We start from the raw sequence: 20,027 nt of genomic DNA, 5'->3' as shown, positions 1-20,027 counted from the left end.
AATGCAAATGGAAAGATTACGAAGGAACAAAAGCAAATAGGTATCTTCTTTTTTTTTCCTCTCAATTTCTAAGGGCTATTAGTATTCACTGTATATATCTGTTCTTGTTCTGTGCTGATATTTAACGTGGCCACAAATTATGCTCACTCATTCTCTCGCTTAGCCAAAGTCCAGTTCAATTTTCTGAACTATGTGTTCGTATTAGAAGGGCATAATAGCCATTTATTCTAATATAAGAAATATAATACAATTCTTTCTACAAAGGACAGAGGAGTTTTGCAATCCTACATCAAGAGAAATAATGATAAATTGATAATTGATTAAGCACACTAAATGGGTAATTTGTAGGCAGTTATAACTTAGCAGCAACAACGAAACCCATGCATTTCAATATACACCGGAAAAGCTACGACAACATACAAATACTGGGTATGTTTTAAGAGGCTAGTATCTGAAAGTAAAAATAAAATTCTAGTTCTTCTGCAAAACAAATATGTGAAGGGAAGCTAATGATTTGATCCACTGCTACACCTCCTGTAACGTGCAGCATGCGCACAAGGAATCTTTCAGCACTCAACCATAAGACAAATATTTACTACTGTACGTGCTCTATAGCAACATGTACACTTTTAATTAAAGCAGAAAATGTGGCATTTATTGCGGGGGAAGCTGTAGCTGTGTTCAAGATATTCTACATCTATTTTTTAATTACTTATGTGGGGACTTTTTCTTAATATACCCCATGCTGTCTGTCTTTATATCGATTGTTACTCAGCCAGTAAAAAGGAACGAGCACAACAAACCAGTTTTCTATCTGAATAAGGATACTTTTGATGGCCTTTTCATTTCCATCAGTTAACAGAACTTCTTTGACATCTGCAGAAATAGCAACCTGAAAAAAAGAGCACAGCAAACAATGAGCAAATATGCTTGTCTGTGTGGAAGTGAAGACAGGAGTGACAAGCCTTCAGTATCATGCTTCCTCACCTATTTCTCTGTAACAATCTTCAATCTTTTTTCATTTTATGTCTGCATTATTTTAATCATTCAATCAAATCAGTCAATACTTTTATCATTCCATTTGCGGGAGCCTCTATCTTGCTATCATTCTGTTCCGTAATTGCATTGTGACAGCGGATGATGGTATTCTGAGAGGCTTTCATTTGCGGGCTTCTGTTTATCTAGTAGAGCCATCATACAAGGCTGTCACTCTGCCTTTCAGCTTGCTTCTGTCTGACTGCCTGATGCCCTTCATATAACTTTGCATTGCAGGCAGATGGCTTTGTAAGGGTAATTTTTTTGTGAGCTTTGACATGCTCGCACATTGGGCTGTAACCTCGACACATTGTATAAGAGCGACAGGTTTGTCAAATGCCAATCAGTGTAACAATATGCTTTTATTTGTAGAGACATAAAAACTTGTCTAATGCACTGCACTGCTACATAATATCTCCTGAATACATGACTCAGAACCCAGAGAATGGTGAACGACTCTCCTGAATGGCCAATCTAATTCAAAAGAATCTAATTACCGAGAGCTCTGGATCATGTTTGTTGGTGTAATAATGCAGGCAAAACATTAGCAGCTATATCATGGTGCTCCAACTGTGATTCGCCAGGCTATTCCTGTATCTTAGCAAATGGGACTATAATCTGAAAAAAAAAAAATGCTTCGGCTATGGCAATGAAAGACAGACCGTACGTGGCCTGGAATGTCACAACAAGAGATATTGACTACACGGAGGTAAAATGTTTCTGCTCATCGAGGCAACCATAAAATCAATATGATACGAAAGCAAGTCAATCTAGAAGGTCTCTCAAGACTCTGCAGCTTGACCGCAGCTGAGGCTGTTGACAGTTCTCTGACCCAGCAGTTGGAGGCACTGGAACATTTTTCCTTTTGTTTCTTCCTCTGAATGGGATTGGAATTGAGAAAAGACCTACCATGAGCCCAGCCAAGCATGTCATGCCACCCCCTAGCTCACACACAGCAAGGTCCCTGAAAGAGAGAAAGGAAATGGTAGAACCCATACAAATTAGATGAAAATGGTCAGAGAGACATATATGTTACAAGAACAAATTGCCATCTGCAGTAAGAACTGAGCTACCAGGAAGTTGTAGAGACATGACTAGGCTACCTCATGTCGTTTTGCGTTTTAAAAATAATTATGAAATAGAAAAGTCACAAAGCAGGCAAATCAGTGGGGGTTCCCTCATTAGCGTTCAGTGCAACATTACCACCGCTGAGCTGAAAAATCTGAGAAGGTTCCCTTTTTTCCCTTGTCAATGGCTCTGTCTTTTAGAACTAAACTAGCTAGAGTAGCGAAAGATAATTGTTAGGAAAGGATAACAATGTTAATCCACATTCATTCTTGCAAAAACAGTTAGAGAAGTAAATGGGGAAATTAATATTATTTATATATCTCTCCATATAGTTATGCCTAAAAGACTTTTTATATTAAAAAGAGGGAAGTTTTAAAACAAGCCATATACCACAAAATGATTACACATGAAGAAATCCGATCCTTCAATTAGCACTTAAAACTGCAAGTGACCTACAAACAATGCTGTTATGAACAACGATGGGAACAGCAAACAGTTAAGCCGCAGAAAACTGAGCGAAGCTAGTGTCAAGAGCCTAAACTGAGCCCGAGCAGAGGCTTGAATACATGGTCTAAAAGGCTGCTTTTAACTTAGACCATACTGCGCCGTTATTAAGACGTGCATGTGAAATATAATTTGGCGCAGAGAGCGTGTGCTGGATGGGGGGCCTGCAAGGGAAGCCATGGCCTGCCCCAGGAGGGGAGGAGGGAGGGATGCTGACCCCGCGCCCAAACGGCGTGAAGCGGTGTCTAGGGCCAGGCAGAGCCTCCGTTTAGGAACACGCTGCTTTATAGCTAAATCCGCGGCAACTGTTACAGCTAGCAGAAACCTTCCCATTCTGACAGGCAGAAAATGGAATTTCAGCTAAACAGAATTTTTTTCTGGGGGGTGCACCTTTTCTTCTCCCCTAAAACACCAACATTTGACCATCTATTTTTATGTGAAAGTACTACCTCCCTACTCGCTCAACACTGATATTTAGGAAGAGCATCCAGGATGCTATATCAGTATTAGTATACAAATGCCGGTATTTTGTTCAGCGGACTAGGCTGTATGACTGTATACTAATGCTCGCTGTCTGGATGGGATAGATTTATTTTTCTTAGACTCCACAAATTTTATTTAAAAAAAGTCTCGTTGTCCTATTTAGTGGAAATGAGACAAAAGGCGGACATAGTTTGGGGGAACAAGCTGTACATAAACCCAATGAGAATACAAAACAGATGTGGGAAATGTGCAATTTGTGGTTTAAATAGAATGATTATATGTTTTTCCTCACATAAGATTCTATTTTTCTAAACCATCTATGTCATATATACTACAAGTATATACATATGGTTATATAGATAAGATTTACAGGGCACTTAATCCTTTGTAAGAGTCATGCTTATTGAAATAAACACAAAAAGTATCTAGTGTGGGGTTTTTAGTGCATTTTGAATCAAATTTGTATGTACATAATATATGAGCATATACATACACGTATACACATAAGTATTTATGCATATAAATAATTTATTTCAGTGCAAAGTTCCCTTATTGCCAAATTTTAAAGATAATACCTGTCTCTCAGGCAATATTTAGTGACATTTATCAATAGAATTAAAATACTCTAAGCTACGCTACTCTGAGCATACTGTTGAGAGGGCGTAATCCTGAGAAATCGGAATATGAAACTGCCCATTTCATCCATGGAAGTTTGAGTGATCACTGTCTCCAAGTATCCAGGTTTGCATACCCAAACTAGGAAACTAGGAACATACCCTGTTAGTGAGCAGCACTGGGAGGTTTGCTGTGAGGAGCCTCTGAGAACAAGCAGAGTGTACGAGCCACGGCGTGGGGCTGGACGGCGAAGTGCTAGAGGGACACCACTGCAGCAGCAGAAGTGACACAACGCAGTGCCCAGCTGAACTGGGAGGAAGGAGCAGCGGCTGCCAGATTAGGTGTGTTCCCTGCCTCTTCTAATGGGGTGGGCTTCATTCAGGTGGTGGACAGAGTAGAAATGAGGGTTTACAAACCAGTGAGTGCTTTGGTGCCAGGTCTTTGATTCCAGATAGGAGTCTGAGCAAGCTGCAGGAACCAGCTCACAGCTGACATGTTTTCAGCTTTGGTACAAGGGGCAGGGACTTACAGCTTGGTCTTCCTTATTTTACCAACACCATATGTACACAGACTGAGGCACTTTGTATACCCCAAGCTGGTTTACTTAGTATTAGCCTTGCACCCTCACTCAGAACACAATTTATGCCTCCAAATGCATTGTTATAATGGCTTTCTTGCACCCTATTCATCCTCTGGACAATGAAACTTCAAGGATTTCCAAGTGCAAAGCTCTGTATACTCAAGGGGAAAAAGACAGGATGCAGAATGGATTTTATTTTTAGGTGTTCCTGTTGGAGCCTTAATAACTGTCTTCTGCAAGTTTAGAAAAAACAAAACCAGAAGTGCAGGATGTCTCAAAATTGTTTCAAAACACTTAAATACAGGGGCAAATTCATCCATTGCTATATGTGGTGATTATTATGTATTTTATCAGGTAATATTTTGCTTGCTTTTGCAACAGATGCCAGTTTAAAGAATGTCTTTTATTTTTCCTGACCTTCACAATCAGTACTGATCGATTGGAGCTTCACTTTTGTTTCCCAAAAATCAAAGTGAAATAAAACGCCTTGAGTGGAAATCAAAAGTCTTTGACATATAGCAGAAAGCTTGCTGTGCAATATTAGTACCCAAAGGCAGCTCAGAATTCTTTGTTAAGAGCAACATGCTTTCACCTTGAACATTTTAAATTTCATGTGAAGACTTAAATCATAGCAATCTTTACCATGCAGATACAATAAAACTAACGGATTGGAAAATATCTTTTTATGTTTAACTCTGTACCTGAATATTTCATTGTGCTTTAGGCAGTAGTAAGCCAGCACTTCTTCAGAGGGCCAGAGACCTATAAAACAAAGATATTTGCCTTCTTAAAACAGATTTTTTTGGTGTCTAAAATAATATTTGAATACATATTACCATTTGCAGACCTCTACCAACTGTTTCATTTTCTACATATGCCATAATACCATCGAATAAAGAAAAGAAATAAGACATTTAATGGAAGACTTCTGATTTAAGCATTAGAACTGAATATTTCATAGATTTCATCCCACCTACTGATCAGAAATTTCCTTTATAGATACACACACGCCCACATAAACATACACATATATCTATACGTATACAAACAATTGTCAAGACTTTAAAAGTTATAGAAAACTTAATTCTATGAAACTTCTGACATTTGGGCATTCACATGAACATCAAACTGTTTGTACCAGGCCAGATGCAAGGCCCACCTTGCCTGTAGCCTGTTTCTAACAGTGGACAGGAGCCCCCTCCTTTTTCATTTGCTGTCCTCTACAGTAATTTAATTTCTTCCCAGTTTCTTTTTATTTAGTTCCTTTTCTCTTAGGTTTTGTTAGGTCAGGCGTCAGTCCGACTGTAAGGGAGACTGACTGGCAACACGTGCTAAGGACAAATACAGGACTAGGGCAATAATGCACCATGATTTCTAGTTGTGGCTCAAGAAGTTCCTGAGAAGGAGAGGATAGTGATAAGTTCTGTTTAATAGTCACCAAAGGATTTTTCTAGTCGTTCTGTGGACTCAGTAAACTTGTCATAGCTGCAATGTCCCACGGCAGGGAGTGCCACAGTTTTACCGTTCTCCTCTCTCTTGTTTTGTACTTGCCTCCCTGTCTTGTTCATTTGAGGCCCTCTCGTTCTCGTATGGGAATAGAGAGGAGCAATCATGCTTTTTTCACTTAATCTGTATTATTCATGACTTGATAAGCTTCCATCAAAAAACTTACACTGGTCATTGTCAACCTTGGCAAGTACTTGGAGGCATCCACGCAAATTTATCCCTTCAACACCATTCACTCGTGAAACTCACTGTTTTGTCAGACCGGTTTCCCACCTCACTCGAACGTCTAACTGAAGTGCCGTGGCCCACGGAGAGGGCAGCACAGACGCTGCGTGGTTTGCACGCTCTCCTGCAGGACCAGTGTCCATTGCTGGAGGGAGCCTGGGAAAAACCAGACTCGTATTCAGGCACTTCAGTTAGGTCCCCAAACTTAAGGGCAGACAAATCAAAGCCGTACGCAGCCAAATTACAGTTGTACGTGTTTTCTATCTGTTATCGCTTAGCAATGAAAAAACACGCTTACATATCTAGCCACAGGTAAAAACCAGGGTTAATGTCCCCCCACAACACACAGCATTATGAATCACCCCGATAGAAACTTAAAATTATGAACTACAGACACTTCAATGGTTTCAGTAAAAATAAACACAGACACGTGGGAGCATCCTTTAGGTATTTCTAGACAGGTAAACTGAACTCCATGCAGCTTACTACCTATATGCCTCCTTTAGATCACTTTTCACAATTTTTTATTCTCAAGAGTTTAAAAACATCACAGCATATTTGATAGAAGCAGAATTTTGCAAGAAAAATTGTCTTCCTTTTAAATCACTTAGGGCCTTATTGTAACCATCAAATATATAATTCTTCCTTTCTATGCAGTAAGTATTCTGAACTAGCCTTACTCATAGCGATAAATAATGAAAATTTATGCATGTGTTGTCAGCCTGCAGATCAGGCAAAAGCCTAGACAGGATTTGGCCAAAACTTTGCATATAACTTTTGTACGACAAAGATCTTAAAGGTAAAAAAAACCCGGAGTGGCAATTCATATGTATGACAAAAACACTAAAGCAATACTGGTATTTCTATTGTTTATGACAGCTTAGGCTGATTAGATGTTTGCGAATGTGCCATTTTGCTTAGACTTGCTAAGGGTTAAAATCAAATATTCACACACGACTACCCATTCTTCAGTGAAACATACACTAAGAATTGTACAGGATTTTCCATCTCCCTTTTGAGCATTTCAATGCTTTTGAGCATTGAAATATGCTAAAATGACAGATTTTGCAATAAATATAATAACTGTTTAAATATTTTAGTGTATAATATAAAGAATGTTTCAGTTTGCAGTGACTGGTGTATACTCAAGCAATAAAAGTGCTTTTTTAATATTTAGTGAAGTCACGGCTAATTGAATACCATTTATAATACTAATATCTCACATTACAAGAAAAACCCCACACCCACAAACACAAAAAACCTAAACCCTTTTGTAGCAAACTTTTAGCCTGAGCAAGTTTTAAAAATACTTGTCAATTGTAGCAAAATCCTTCAACATCTGAATTTTCGGTACCCTCAGTCAAATGTCTCTCACTTTTCTACAGTTATTATTGAAAGGGCACTTTGAATGGTGTCACTAAATCTTTTATACGGGGTCACCGTTCTTTCCCCTACTACCATTACAATGTTGATACCGTCTGAAACTGCAGGTGTATCAGATAGCTCTGTGCTGAGAGAAGGGTAAAGCACCTTTGGAAAGACAATGCTCTTCTTTAGGCAGATGCTAGCGATGCAGAAACTCTCCTCCCCGCTCCCTTCCCCCATAGGGAAGGAAGTATCACCTCAGCAATGATGCAAGTGGCTGGCAGCTAAAGAAGCAGGAGTCAGGAGGTCTTTCACGAACACAGGTCTCAAGTGTGGAAGCACGCAGTGCTTCCAGCTAAGCCAAGAAGCCAGAATACTTCCGTTAATTTTAGTAAAAGGAAAAGCTTCTCGTGCCTGAACAGGTAGGTAAGCCTCTTTACCTTGAAAACAGGGATAAGCTTTAAGATCCAGGTGGAGGAGTTTGCATTCTGTCTTCTTCCCCTTCACTCTGACCTACATTCACCAACACAATGACCTACATTTTGAAGTTGCAAGTATAAGATAGTTCTGCTTCTGTTAGAAAACATGCAGCTGTAATGCAGAAATGCAGCAATCCGTATGAGTTAACAACTACCACTAGACTGTGAAAAGCATAATTTATTTCCCGCAAACACATACATATGGATATGGATTAAGTTTCCTGTGAACACACTTAAAATAATTCTTCCATATTTAAAATAAAATTAGTCTCATTTCGTACTATGAATTTGATTATAAATACATAACATTGGATGGGTACCTATTTGCATGTGCAATTACTTACACATGACAGTCAATTATTTACACATGTAGAGGCAAAAGAATATCAAAAGGCCCCCAAATAGTGCTTGTATTTAAAAGGCTATAAATATACTACAAATTCTAGACAGAGGGGCTAAAAATCTCACTGCACAAGGAAACGGAGAGAAACAAGGGTTTATTTTTGCAAAAATAAATATTTTGCGACATTTACTGGAGGTTTTAAAATGCTTTATCACAGAGAATAGTTGCCAGAAAACATCAGAATCTCTGTTGAAACAAATAAATAAATTGTGTTGGTGTTTAAAGGAGAGCCTCAAGAAGGACTGTGATTTGCCGTGTCTGAAGACATGGGAGTGAGACAGTGCTCACAGAGCAACGCCTGCCTGCATTTCAACTCTTGGCAGGTGTCCTTTCACCATTAGGATGAAGTAGGAGATCCACTACAAGTGTGCCATAGAGCAATTTTGTCTACCTACAGACAACTTCATGATACCCCTACAGAAGTAGGGGCAGAAAAACATTATCACTAAAGAGTATGACGATGGATGGAGAAATGCTATGTATGCAGAGACATACAAAATGCAGGCATTTCTACAGCACTTATCACCATATCATAAAATCTCACCACAGTAATGGAGTCTACCTCACAAGAACTTGATGACAGCATGAATTTTTATTGTTCTAAATTTTGCACATTAGGAACCAAAGTAGGAGACAGGCAGATTAAGTTACTTAAACACACCAAATGAAATTACGGGAAGGCCAAGACAAAAACCTCAGTCATCCTAACACCTTGAGGTATGATGCAACCAAAAGACATCCAAACTTCTCCTATAGAGGATCAACACTAACAAAAATCACAATAATACTAAGAACACATAAATTAAGTTGGTTTTATTACTCTCATAGCGCTTGCTAATGGAAAGTGTCAGGTCCTTCTGCTTCTAGGCAGGGCACAACAGTTCTTCAAAGCAACCTTCAACCCCCATGGACTAAATCATGTGTAGACAGCCTTCTGAGGATGCTTTGTTTGAGCACCACTAGTCCAAAGCAACACAATACCTGTGTTTCTTCTGCGTCCAATCTAAAAATGCTGAATCCTGTATGATATTACACAAAATTTTCTACTAGAAATAAACTATCCAGTATTTAAAAAAAAAATTAAAAATTATTGTTTCTCCTCTGGGGCTTTTTACCACATATTTTAAAGAATGATGTCACACATTTGGATGACAAATATTGAGATCTGATGAGAAGTTCTTAAAGAACAGCTTGTTATTAGAAAATTCTCAGGATAGAGTGCTGAGAATTTTGAGACATGTCTTTTTAAAGAAGACATTTGATTACTGGAGCTGTTATGTCTCTGCACTGCTCCATAGATACAAAGAAGACGCAGTAAGCTACTGATCACTTTAACTGGGATACTGCAAGATTAGTGGAACTCTGCTCTGCTGTCTGCCAACGCTATACATAGGAAACAAGGGCAACTGGAGGTGACAGGTGAACCATCTCTTGAAGCTCTGAGTAGGAGGTATAAAGCTGTCCTACAACTCCTTCACTCCTGCTAGGAGATTAAGAAGTTCCTTTCTGAGCTGAGCCAAATGGAAAGTTTTGTCACTTTTTCCTAGCACTTTACAGAGCCACATGTACACAAGTCTGATCCCAAAATTCAAATTTTATCTTTTACTTGCACTACTAAAGTATGAGATGTCTTCCTATTCATCTGAAGTTTCAAGTAAATTTTGCACAAATCCTAGCTTAACCCTCAAAAGCAAAGACAATTTAAATTTGAAGTCAGTCATTTTCACCAGATTAATATACTCAAAAAGATCTTTTTTTCTACTATGCCCTGATTCTTGACTACATGAAATCACTTTATTTGCTTTAATACTCATCAAAGCAAGAGGAAAAAAAGCATCAGGGGCAAAGAGATGAACAACGTCTCAAAAGAAGTATCAACAACTGCGCTTACCAATGACAAATTGTTTTCTGACCCTAAGAAAAGTATTTTTTATCCTTCCTGACACCAAGACACATTATTGGTGGAGAGCAGAAAACCCTTTGGCACCACAATAGACTGTGCAAAGGTGTTCAATTAAGTACCTATCTGGACAGGCAACTACTCCCGTTCTCCTCTGCTAAAAGACTGTAGAGTGAATTGAAAATCCCCAAAACAAAGATATCTACTGGAACAGTAGGGAATTCCAGGAATTTAAAATATTGCTATGATTGCTACTCTTACTGTAGGATCGTTACAATCCTAATTTTATAGTATCAAACCTTATTTTCTACTGACTATGCCTTATATTGAAGTTGCAAGGGAAGACAAGTTTGATGATTTTACCCTGGTTAGTTTTTGCGTGGATCACCACCACCATGCACAGCAAGAAGCGCGGTACACCTGCTGGAGGTCCTGGTGACGTAAGACAGCGGGTCAAAATCAAGGTTCGACAGCACAGTAACTCGGAGTAAATTTCAAAATGAGGCGCTAACCAATGTTATGAGCCCTTCTGTCAGTGGAGCACTAAAATTCACTTCCAAGTCAAAGAAAAAATATGAACTTATGAATAGCACAATTAAGACTAAGTACCAAGTGGGCGCACAGCATATGTCTGCCAAACACACTTTGCTAGCAACATATAACATGGTTGTTCTAATTTGAGTAATTGCTTGAGTAACGACTACTTGTAATTAATTGTACTGCTGCAGTTAGTTACTTTGCATGGATAGCTCTCAAAAATACTTCTAGCTCTCAACTTTCTTCAAACTCCGTACCTCAAGCCCCTTTTCAATACAATTTTATCATTAAAAATGTTGCTTAGTGTAGTCAGGCAGTAAAGATTTTATTTTCATTCACTTGTTCACACAGCATGCAAAATGTGACACAGATGAAAGGATAATCAGCAATCCAGGTTACCTAAGATCCAAACTAAGGGGTACTGAATCTAAAAAACATAAACACATGTAATAAGGTACCATTACCACAAATAGTAAAATTTTTAGCCACCATAAAATGCATGTATATGTGAGTAGAAACCTTCCATAGAAAATTACTTTCATAATAATCTAAAGACAAGTCTGGTCAATTTAGTAAAATGAAGAAACAGAGGGAATTGCTAAGTGAGGAAAAAAGCCACTGAAAAAACTCGTTATTTCATTCTGTTTGCAGGACGCAAAACCCCATTTTCAAACCTGCATCCTCACGTTTAAGTTTACACCCATCTATAGCAGAAGCAGATAAAAGAGGAGTCATCATCACCAAGTTGGTTGCAGGTGCTGTGCCTGAAATTGTAAAACTATTTTCCGACAAAATTTTATTTGAGACCAGATTTTCAAAAGGAGAATACCTACAGAGTTGGGTGCCCTTCTGGACATTTGACCACCTCGCGTCAATGTAAGAGTTAACCTGTTTTGAAAGCCCAATTGTCTAATCTGACGTTCTGCATTCTGAAATTTATTCCAAGTGTTTTTGCAAGTGAGCAACTTCAGCGATAAATGCACATGGTGAAAAAAGAGAAGTATTTAATAGCCTTTACCCTAGCACCTTACACCCATGACTTACTGCACCTGACTTTTGCACATGGCAAGCCACCTTTTAAGTCCAGTGAAGAGGAGCAATTTGAGGCAGGGAGAATGGATAGCTTACTTTTCCACAGCAGGAATCCTACATATGAGTTTGAAAAGGTGCGAGAACACCAGAAGCAATAGAAAGATATAGAGAGAAACACATCTCACCATTTTTCCCTATGCACATACATTTTATAGAAACTCTTGTCTCTCTCCAATCTAAAGCAGAATTCACGATATTCAGATCATTGAAAAATATGTATAAGCACCAGCTGAGATTTTCAGCCTAGGCAAAATGGCCTCAGCGCTGTATCTCTCACTTTCATTCTCATTATTATTCATGACTAGGAGGGAAACATGATGGTCTGCAATCTGCAAATTTCTTTTAGAGCGCAAACTTAAGAGGCTCGGTGGAACTGATGTGGAAATACAGTAACAAGTCAAAGCTGTAAATGCACGCATATCTCTTCCGTAAGAAAAATCGGCAAACTGTACAAATCTACTTGTATGATTGTCTTTAACATCCTTTTTTCAAATGAATGAATTTGATTGTGTTGTGTGTGGGGTTTTTTTTTTTACCTAGTTTTCAAATAGTTATTAAAAATTAAACAACACTGGAAAAAACCTTTTGTGATTATAGCCTTCATTCTCCTGCAAAAAACTGGATCTATAAATTTATGTACCATTGTAGATGTAAATTACAAAATTTTATATTCAACTATATTAAAACATCTATTCCAAAAATGATTACCAGTTGTGAAAAGCAGACAGGCTTATCACTTGCTGTCAGTTGTTCATGTCTAGTTAAGCAATAATGTGCTAAAACTGCTCTTTTGTTTTGTGTAAGAATTTTGGCAATAGAAGAAATGAACACTCGTTTAATAAAAACTCAGGCTGCTTTTTGCTTTGATGGAGGAAGCAGCTGCCTGTTTTCATTTGCTGCAGAGCAGCAAAACCCATCAATATAATAAGCAGCTTAGATGCATCCATCCACAGCATCTGTAAGGATATAGGGCTATTCGCTCAAAACCAATCCTTGGTTTAATTTTAACAAAGATGTGTCTGACATATTTGAAAATGCATTATAATAGGGTTTTGAAATACTAGCATTTTCTCTTTTCTTTTTAAATACTTTTCAAAGATTTTGAAAGGCAAGTATACATATTGGAATGATAGAAATGATAAAACAAATATTGCTATAGCAAACAGCAGAACTAGCCTAAAAATGCAAAGATGGAACATTAAGAGACGCCTTCGGGTTCACAGACTCTCCTGTCCCTTGAAAATACAGAAAAATAGCATTTCAATCTTTTCAATGAAGAGTTTTTTCACCATAACCAAGAGCAGAGAAAGATACTAGAAATAAGTATCACAGAAAAAAAAAACCCTGCAAAGATCATAGATACATTATGCAACCATATTTCCTGAGACACTTTTCTTTCCCTTCCTCATGCTTTGTTAAAAGTAGATTAATATTAATGCTCATTTCCAAAGATACTTATCAAATTGTTTTCTTCTATTGCTTGAAAGTAATGTATTTTTTACTAAGTTTCAGCAGTGTGAGTTTTGTCTCAAGTGACAACTTCTAATTGCAATAAAAATTTTAATTAAAAATAGATTTATAGGACTTTCATATATAATTACAAAAACAAGGAGAGATAAAAGACCATCTGAGATACAAACCACAAAACTCTATTTTCACTCTAAAAATGTGATATGGCACATTTATATTATTAAAAATTCTTAAGACATTATTATTTTAGTGCTGTTCGGCTTTCTAAGACCTTTCTAAGCTGAGCTTTTAGATGATTTGCACATTAACTGAGAAGTCAGATAATTCTTAATCCTCCTCTTTTTCAGATCCAATAATGGATAAGGGAGCATCTTAGCATGATCAACTAGCAATCTGCCTAGCCTGAGTGGTAGTACACCTGAATTTAGGATTAGTCATCGGGTTTTCATAATATCTGATTTAAATGAGCACTCATTCTGGGAAGCGTAGAAAAAAAATATTCAATGGTATTTGAACTGTACTATTTAAATATCTAACAATAAATTTGGAGTGCATGCATATTTATTTGCTTCACAAACAAAAAGCTATACAGAAGTAAGATTTTAAAGAATCATGTCCAGAGAAATAGTTGGATAATTCAATTAATAACTGCTTTTTTGATCAGCACTCACAATAGCTTATAGATATAATCAACCTTATCTCAGCTGTAGCCTTGTATCTCTATCTACCCAAATCCAATATCCTAATTTCACTTTTGTCCATAGATGAAGTGAGGAAACTAGTTGGTTTGGGTTTTTTTGTGTGGTTTTTCATTATGTTTTTTTGAGGGGGAGGGGGGCATTTTGGTTTTTTACAGATATATCATGAGTAGAGAAGGTAACAAACCCTGGTTACTAGTATTGCTTATCTTCCTCAAATACTTGTCACTGAACATGGAAGTTTGGGTAACTGAACTATGAACCCTTATATAGTGCTCAAGATAAATAAAGTGGAATTTATTTGGGGGATTTTGATTGTGTTCAGAAGTGCTGTCTACAGCTTGGATTTCTCAGGTTCGGTTTTTATTTTTTTATTTTTTCCCATCAAATTAACTAAACAAAGATGACACCTTTTTGGTCCTAGTAACTTCTGATTCAGTATTTTTCTTCTTTATTGAACTCTGCCATCTGCATAGTTTACTAAACTATCAGAAAAGCATCTGCTCTGTGCTGCCAGGAGAAATTAATTGTGTGCAAGTGGAAATAATAATTGTGTGCACAGTTCAGTTTGAAGGCTTTGGAACATTTCTCTCTAGCAAAACAGTGTTTCTCAGTACCTGGAACTCCATATACTGGCAAAAGGTGACTATGCATCCTACATATTCTTAAATTGTTAGGTCACCACACTTACTGAGCCTTGATTCCTTCTCTGGGGATATCTTCAACTGGTGCTAAGTGTGCCATTTTGAAAAGTCTACACTACTGGCAATCATCCTGCAGCATGTGCCCAAAATCTCCTTACGTTACCAAACCTTGTTTTCGTCTCTCACATATGATTAGATTTGTAATGAGTTCTTTAAGTGGGAACACTGCACAAGGATGAACCACTTCCACACATCTCATCTCTTTATAGATCCACACCGATCCATGTTCCATATGAAGTTAGACTGTAAGAGTTAAGGCAAATGCAATCATTTATAGTGAGGGAAAACATTTAAAGTTTTTTTCTGAAAGGCCAAGGATTAAATAAGCACAAAGATCCTTCGGATCCTTGTAGGTCAGGTCTGACCTAGGGCATACACAAGAGAACTTACACTACCATTGCTCATGGCCGTTTTTTGCCTGAATAGGTTTCAAGAACCAAAGCTGTTGATCTGGCACTTTTCATGAGCACCAAACACAACGGGCCAGATCTTCAGCTGGTGTTATGTGGTATTATGCCAGTGTATCCCAGCTAATGAACCAGCCTTGTATTTTAAATAGGCATGGTCTTTCCGAGAAATGAAGTAACCTTTTTTATATTAGTATATGCTAGTAATACTGCTTTGGTTGATTTTGTAGAGTCAAAACCAAGGGTATCCTTCTCAGGAAATCAATGTTTCAGTGAGTCACATTAAGGGAGGATAGAAAAGTGATAGGAGTAGAATTTAGTCTCCAAAGTGGCCTGAAATATTAACAACCAATTTTCCCTGATTACTTTCACATTTCCCATGTTACTGTAATAAACTATGACCTAACTGACCACATTCTTATTTCACAAGGCATAAATAATGCAAAAGAGCAACACAGGTGTTACAAGAATTCTGCTGAAAAACATTGTAGAGCTATATAAACACTTACTCTTTTATACTCTGACACAGAAGTGCTCTTAGGTCAAGAATAATGTGCTTTGACTAAGATATGTAGCTTAGGGACTTACACCATTTTTCAGTGTTGAAAGAATATATTTCAGAACATCCAGTGTATTGAATCACAAAAACAAAGGAACAAAACCAAAACAAATCATTGAAGCCAAGTTAATGAAATGAAAGCATGTAAGAGCCTATGAGCTAACCTCGTAACAACATGTTCAGGTTTATCATTGGTAGGTCTGGAAAGAAAGTTGATCAAATTCTTAATTAAAGCCAGTTCTCTGAATTCAGGAATTGCTTAACTGTATGCCAGCACAGAAATCGGGCCCCATCTTTTGACACTGCAATTTGAGTGGGAGACTTTTGCCTTGCGTGGTCCACTCTATGGTGACCACAGACCCTTGGGTGACCCTAGGATTCTCCCTAGGGAGTACCAAGGTTTTACAATATCTAACCCAGACCACTTCATTCTTTGAGGCAGATATTTACTAACAGCAAAGCCAACATCATAAGTCATCAGTTTCTACAGCATTTCTTGCACAGACAGACCTTGAGATACTACATTAAACCTGCATGCCGAACTCCCATATTAGCAGGTAAACTCTTCAATACCTACAGTATGTTTTTTCTTAATGAGTTTTGAGCTGAGACTTTAAAAACGGAGAGGCGGGTGTATAATCTTCTGAAATTCAAACTTCTTCCTTAAGGATTAAATATGTTGTGACACTATTTTCATATAGCTTGCCATCAATAAAGCAATAACACTGTAATAATGAGGAAAAACACTTTTTAAAAAGTAGTTGTATGTCACCGTTACAGTAATTAGCAGTTAACAACAAATTTTAGCACTTTCTTGTTGTTCTCTTTTCCTGTTAAGAGTTTGAGTCACAACAAAAGAGTAATTTCCTGTTACTTCTGGGGGAGGGAAGGGGTGGAGGAAGAAGAGATCATGAAATATATGCAATTTTCACATATAACACACTGTTGAAAATGTAATTCTCTATGTGTTCTTTTCTGAAAATATGTTCTATATTCCTGGATTGTCTTTGCTATCAGAAGCAGGATTGAAATCTCCACTTTAGTATTTATCTGAGGCTGTGATAGCTCAGTTGTCTGCCTCCAAATGCCAAGATAGGGGGAATCTCATCAACCGGAGACCAGCTGCATGATGGGCAGTTAATAGATATATCAAACCTTAGGATATATGCTAAGCTGAGGAGATGATTGGTCGGTTGATATACTGATTGATTAGCATAGGGAGAATGGGTTTCTTCTTGACAACCTAAGATTATGCTTCAGCTAAGCTCAAATTGCTTACACCTCTTCTATTGGGTTTAAAATTACAGTCCTGTCATCTAAAATCTCTCTTCAATGAAATTTTTACCATATATAAAAATTAAAGGGAAAAAGAAAGTAGGTGCAATGGATAAGAGTAACTGGAGTAGATATATTTCACACTGCTGCTGTTGGTACCACTAGAAAAAGTTGATAAGTAAATCCACTTGAAATACGTTACATATTCTGTACACTACTAGAGAGCACTTTACAATAATTTGGAAGGGAGGGGGGAAGTTCAAAATACTAAAAGGAATCAGTGCTGATATTACTGTTTTTAAAAAAACTACAGTAGTTAAGCAAAGTAATTATACAGTTGTGATACTACTAATACATTTTTGTCCTCTCTATAGGTATTTCCTAGGTTTCTTAGAACTGTATTTGAATTATATTCTAGATACCAGAGAAATATCATATAAATGCAACAGAATGCATCACCTCACAGAGACAGGCTTACATTCTGCAAGCTAGGGAAGCAACACATACACTTTTGTGTTTTGCCCCGAGAAGTCCAGAATTTGTTTTCCCAAGAAAGCAGATGGAATTAAATTTTATTTACATAATATTTTAGACTGCCTCATCAGTAGGGCACAGAGACTTAAAGAAAACACAATATTTTTAAAAATTACTATACTATGTAATTATATGTTGCCAAAACAAATGCATTTTCTACACGTATCATCCATTTAATTCCCAGCATTGCATGTTCTTCTTAATACCGGGCTTTGTCAGTTAAGAAAGATACAAACACTATTAAATAAAACATTAAAAAAACCCAAACTTACTTTTTATTATCTTTAATTTGACACTTTGAAACGCTTCTCTGGTTGAGCAAACAAGAATTTAGTAGTCATGTAACAAAAGGAAAGTGGCTCATTGAGAATGTTGAAATCTGCATTAATAAATGAGACTGGGTTTCTCAGATTTTTTTTTCCTCCCTTTCGTATCTGCTATGAGCGGTAGGGGATCAGCTGCAACTCAAATCCCCAGCTGAACAACCCAAATACAACTGACTGAGCAGACTTAAAACAAGGCCATTTATTGGTGCCTGTTATGCAAACAAAGCATCCAAGTCTTAGAAACAGATGTCAACTGAAGCATATGCTTACTGTAAACTGGAATTTGATTCTCTTTATAAAAATAGACTTAAATGGGCCTTCAGAGACTATGCTGCCTCTTGTTGTATACCATTGCCTAACTTGATTCAGCCTTAAGCTTTTCAAAAGATGAATAGACTGATATCCAAGGGCAAAAAAATAAAAGTAAAAAAAAATTAAATGGGAAATAAATGATAACATGTTGGAGCAGTTCCCAGAAGCAATTTTACAGATTTGCTCTAAAAACACAAGACAGGAAGTTCAAAGCGCAGTGCAGGTCACCTATGGCATGTCGAGTTATCATTTTTATACCACTTAGGGTGAAAAAGGGACTTTATGTTCAAGTGGCAAGTTTAGTACTCTGCTTTTTCTTCTTCCCCCTTTTTTTTTTTTACCTCTTCTCACATCTTGATGCCTTTTAAATGTCACTTATTTTACATGAGGCAGTTGGTGGAGACATGAGTCAACAGCAATCAGAACCATTATCCCCTGCAGCGAGCCCTGGTCCTAATGCATTATGACACCTTAGCTGGCCAGCCACCGATTTACCTTTCTGCTTCTTAGGGAATTAAGTGGCATCATGTGAAAATGGTTGTGATATGAACAGCATGGGCATAACTGGTATTAAATTTACCTCTCAGCCTAAGTGAATTTTCCTCACATGTGACTAATCAAAATGAAAGCTGTGGACATGGGCAGATCTGGCCAGCACTTCTCCACCCCTGGGATTGGGGCTATTTTGTTTTATCTCTTTGTACAAGCTGGCAGAAGTTTAAAGTGAAGGGGATAATCCAGTGCTGGTGTCTTTATGAAATAACATCCTTACATGAAGAGGCTTTTAACTGTCTGTCGCTGTCCTCTCAAAAAAAAAAGAGCGTGACAATCTCATTTTGCTGAGCACCCTCCCATGAAAGGAGAAAATAATAGCCATAACAGCTATGGCTAGTACTGACCTTACATGATCCATTATCCACTAAACACTTTAAAAGTCAGTTTTACATACACTGTGGGGGAAATTAGAGAACTATCACAATCATTTTCACTTTAGTGAATTTGTCTTCTGTTTGAAGTCAGTTACTTGATATCCTCGTACGTAACTCTCCGTATCGCTCCAAAAACGAAAGAGGAAGTCTTGCTTTAAAAATCGATCTTGTGCAAAAAGGTGGGAAACACACCATACTTTTCCTATTCTGATTAATAAAGATACTGACAGCAGTGAAACTCAATTTAGCATGAACTTTCTTCGGAGTAAATGTGAAATATTACAAAAATCATTATATAATTTAGAAGTGTTCAACATCAGTATAAAAATATTTTTATCAATCATTTCAGCTGAGATAAGTAGGTGCCAAAGAAAGTGCAGGCAGAGCAATTATCATCCTGTGCAGTCAGAAAGATATTTATTCACAGACTAGAGTGACTTGCATTTTACTACAAACCAGCTGTGAATGTTACTGATAATAATGGCAGTGCTAGATTTTCCCAAAGTACTGTAGTCTCTTTCTAACAACTTAATTGTACAAGACAAAAACGCCTGGAGCATGAAGTCTTCTCCTACTTACAAGACTGCTCAACCTTCTGTGACTGTAAGAATTAATTTCTAATACATGAATTTTAGATATTTACAGTGTGCTGTAAGTTAAAGTCAGTAGTACTCCGTAGCTCAAATTAGAAGTATTTCTTCTAATTTTATTGTTGATTATAAGCTATGACTTAGTGGTTCAAATTTTAAGATTAACCCAGTCTACCTGAACACTAGTTTTAGGTTCAAGTTGTCAAGTTGTCCTTTCTAAGCACAAAATTTGGCTATGTAGTAAATGAGGGTTGTTTGTTTTTTTTTTTCCTGTGATGGTTTTATTCTGCTTCACACACCAGGGTTTTCTAAGTCCAGACTGCCAGAAGACTTTCAACAATCTATTACCGTATGTAATGTATGTTTGACTGGAGAAAAATAATAAAAAAATAATAATAAGAAAGCTATCAAGAGTAAACCATGGCATTTAC

General features: G+C 37.3%; 1 protein-coding gene across 1 annotated transcript in view; it reads right to left on the bottom strand.

The window, feature by feature from the left end:
- The window catches only part of CAMKMT (calmodulin-lysine N-methyltransferase), a 226,340-nt gene that overhangs the window by 40,922 nt on the left and 165,391 nt on the right, over positions 1–20,027 (bottom strand). The window contains exons 4-6 of the mRNA XM_074579629.1: positions 4,987–5,047; positions 1,945–1,999; positions 829–892 (exon numbers count right to left, since the gene is read on the bottom strand). Of these exons, the coding sequence (XP_074435730.1) occupies positions 829–892; positions 1,945–1,999; positions 4,987–5,047 (180 nt within the window). The remainder of the gene's footprint in view (positions 1–828; positions 893–1,944; positions 2,000–4,986; positions 5,048–20,027) is intronic.

The sequence above is a fragment of the Larus michahellis genome, chromosome 3, assembly GCF_964199755.1.
Source record: "Larus michahellis chromosome 3, bLarMic1.1, whole genome shotgun sequence".
Lineage (NCBI taxonomy): Eukaryota > Metazoa > Chordata > Aves > Charadriiformes > Laridae > Larus > Larus michahellis.
This window is presented reverse-complemented; position numbering and strand designations above follow the sequence as displayed.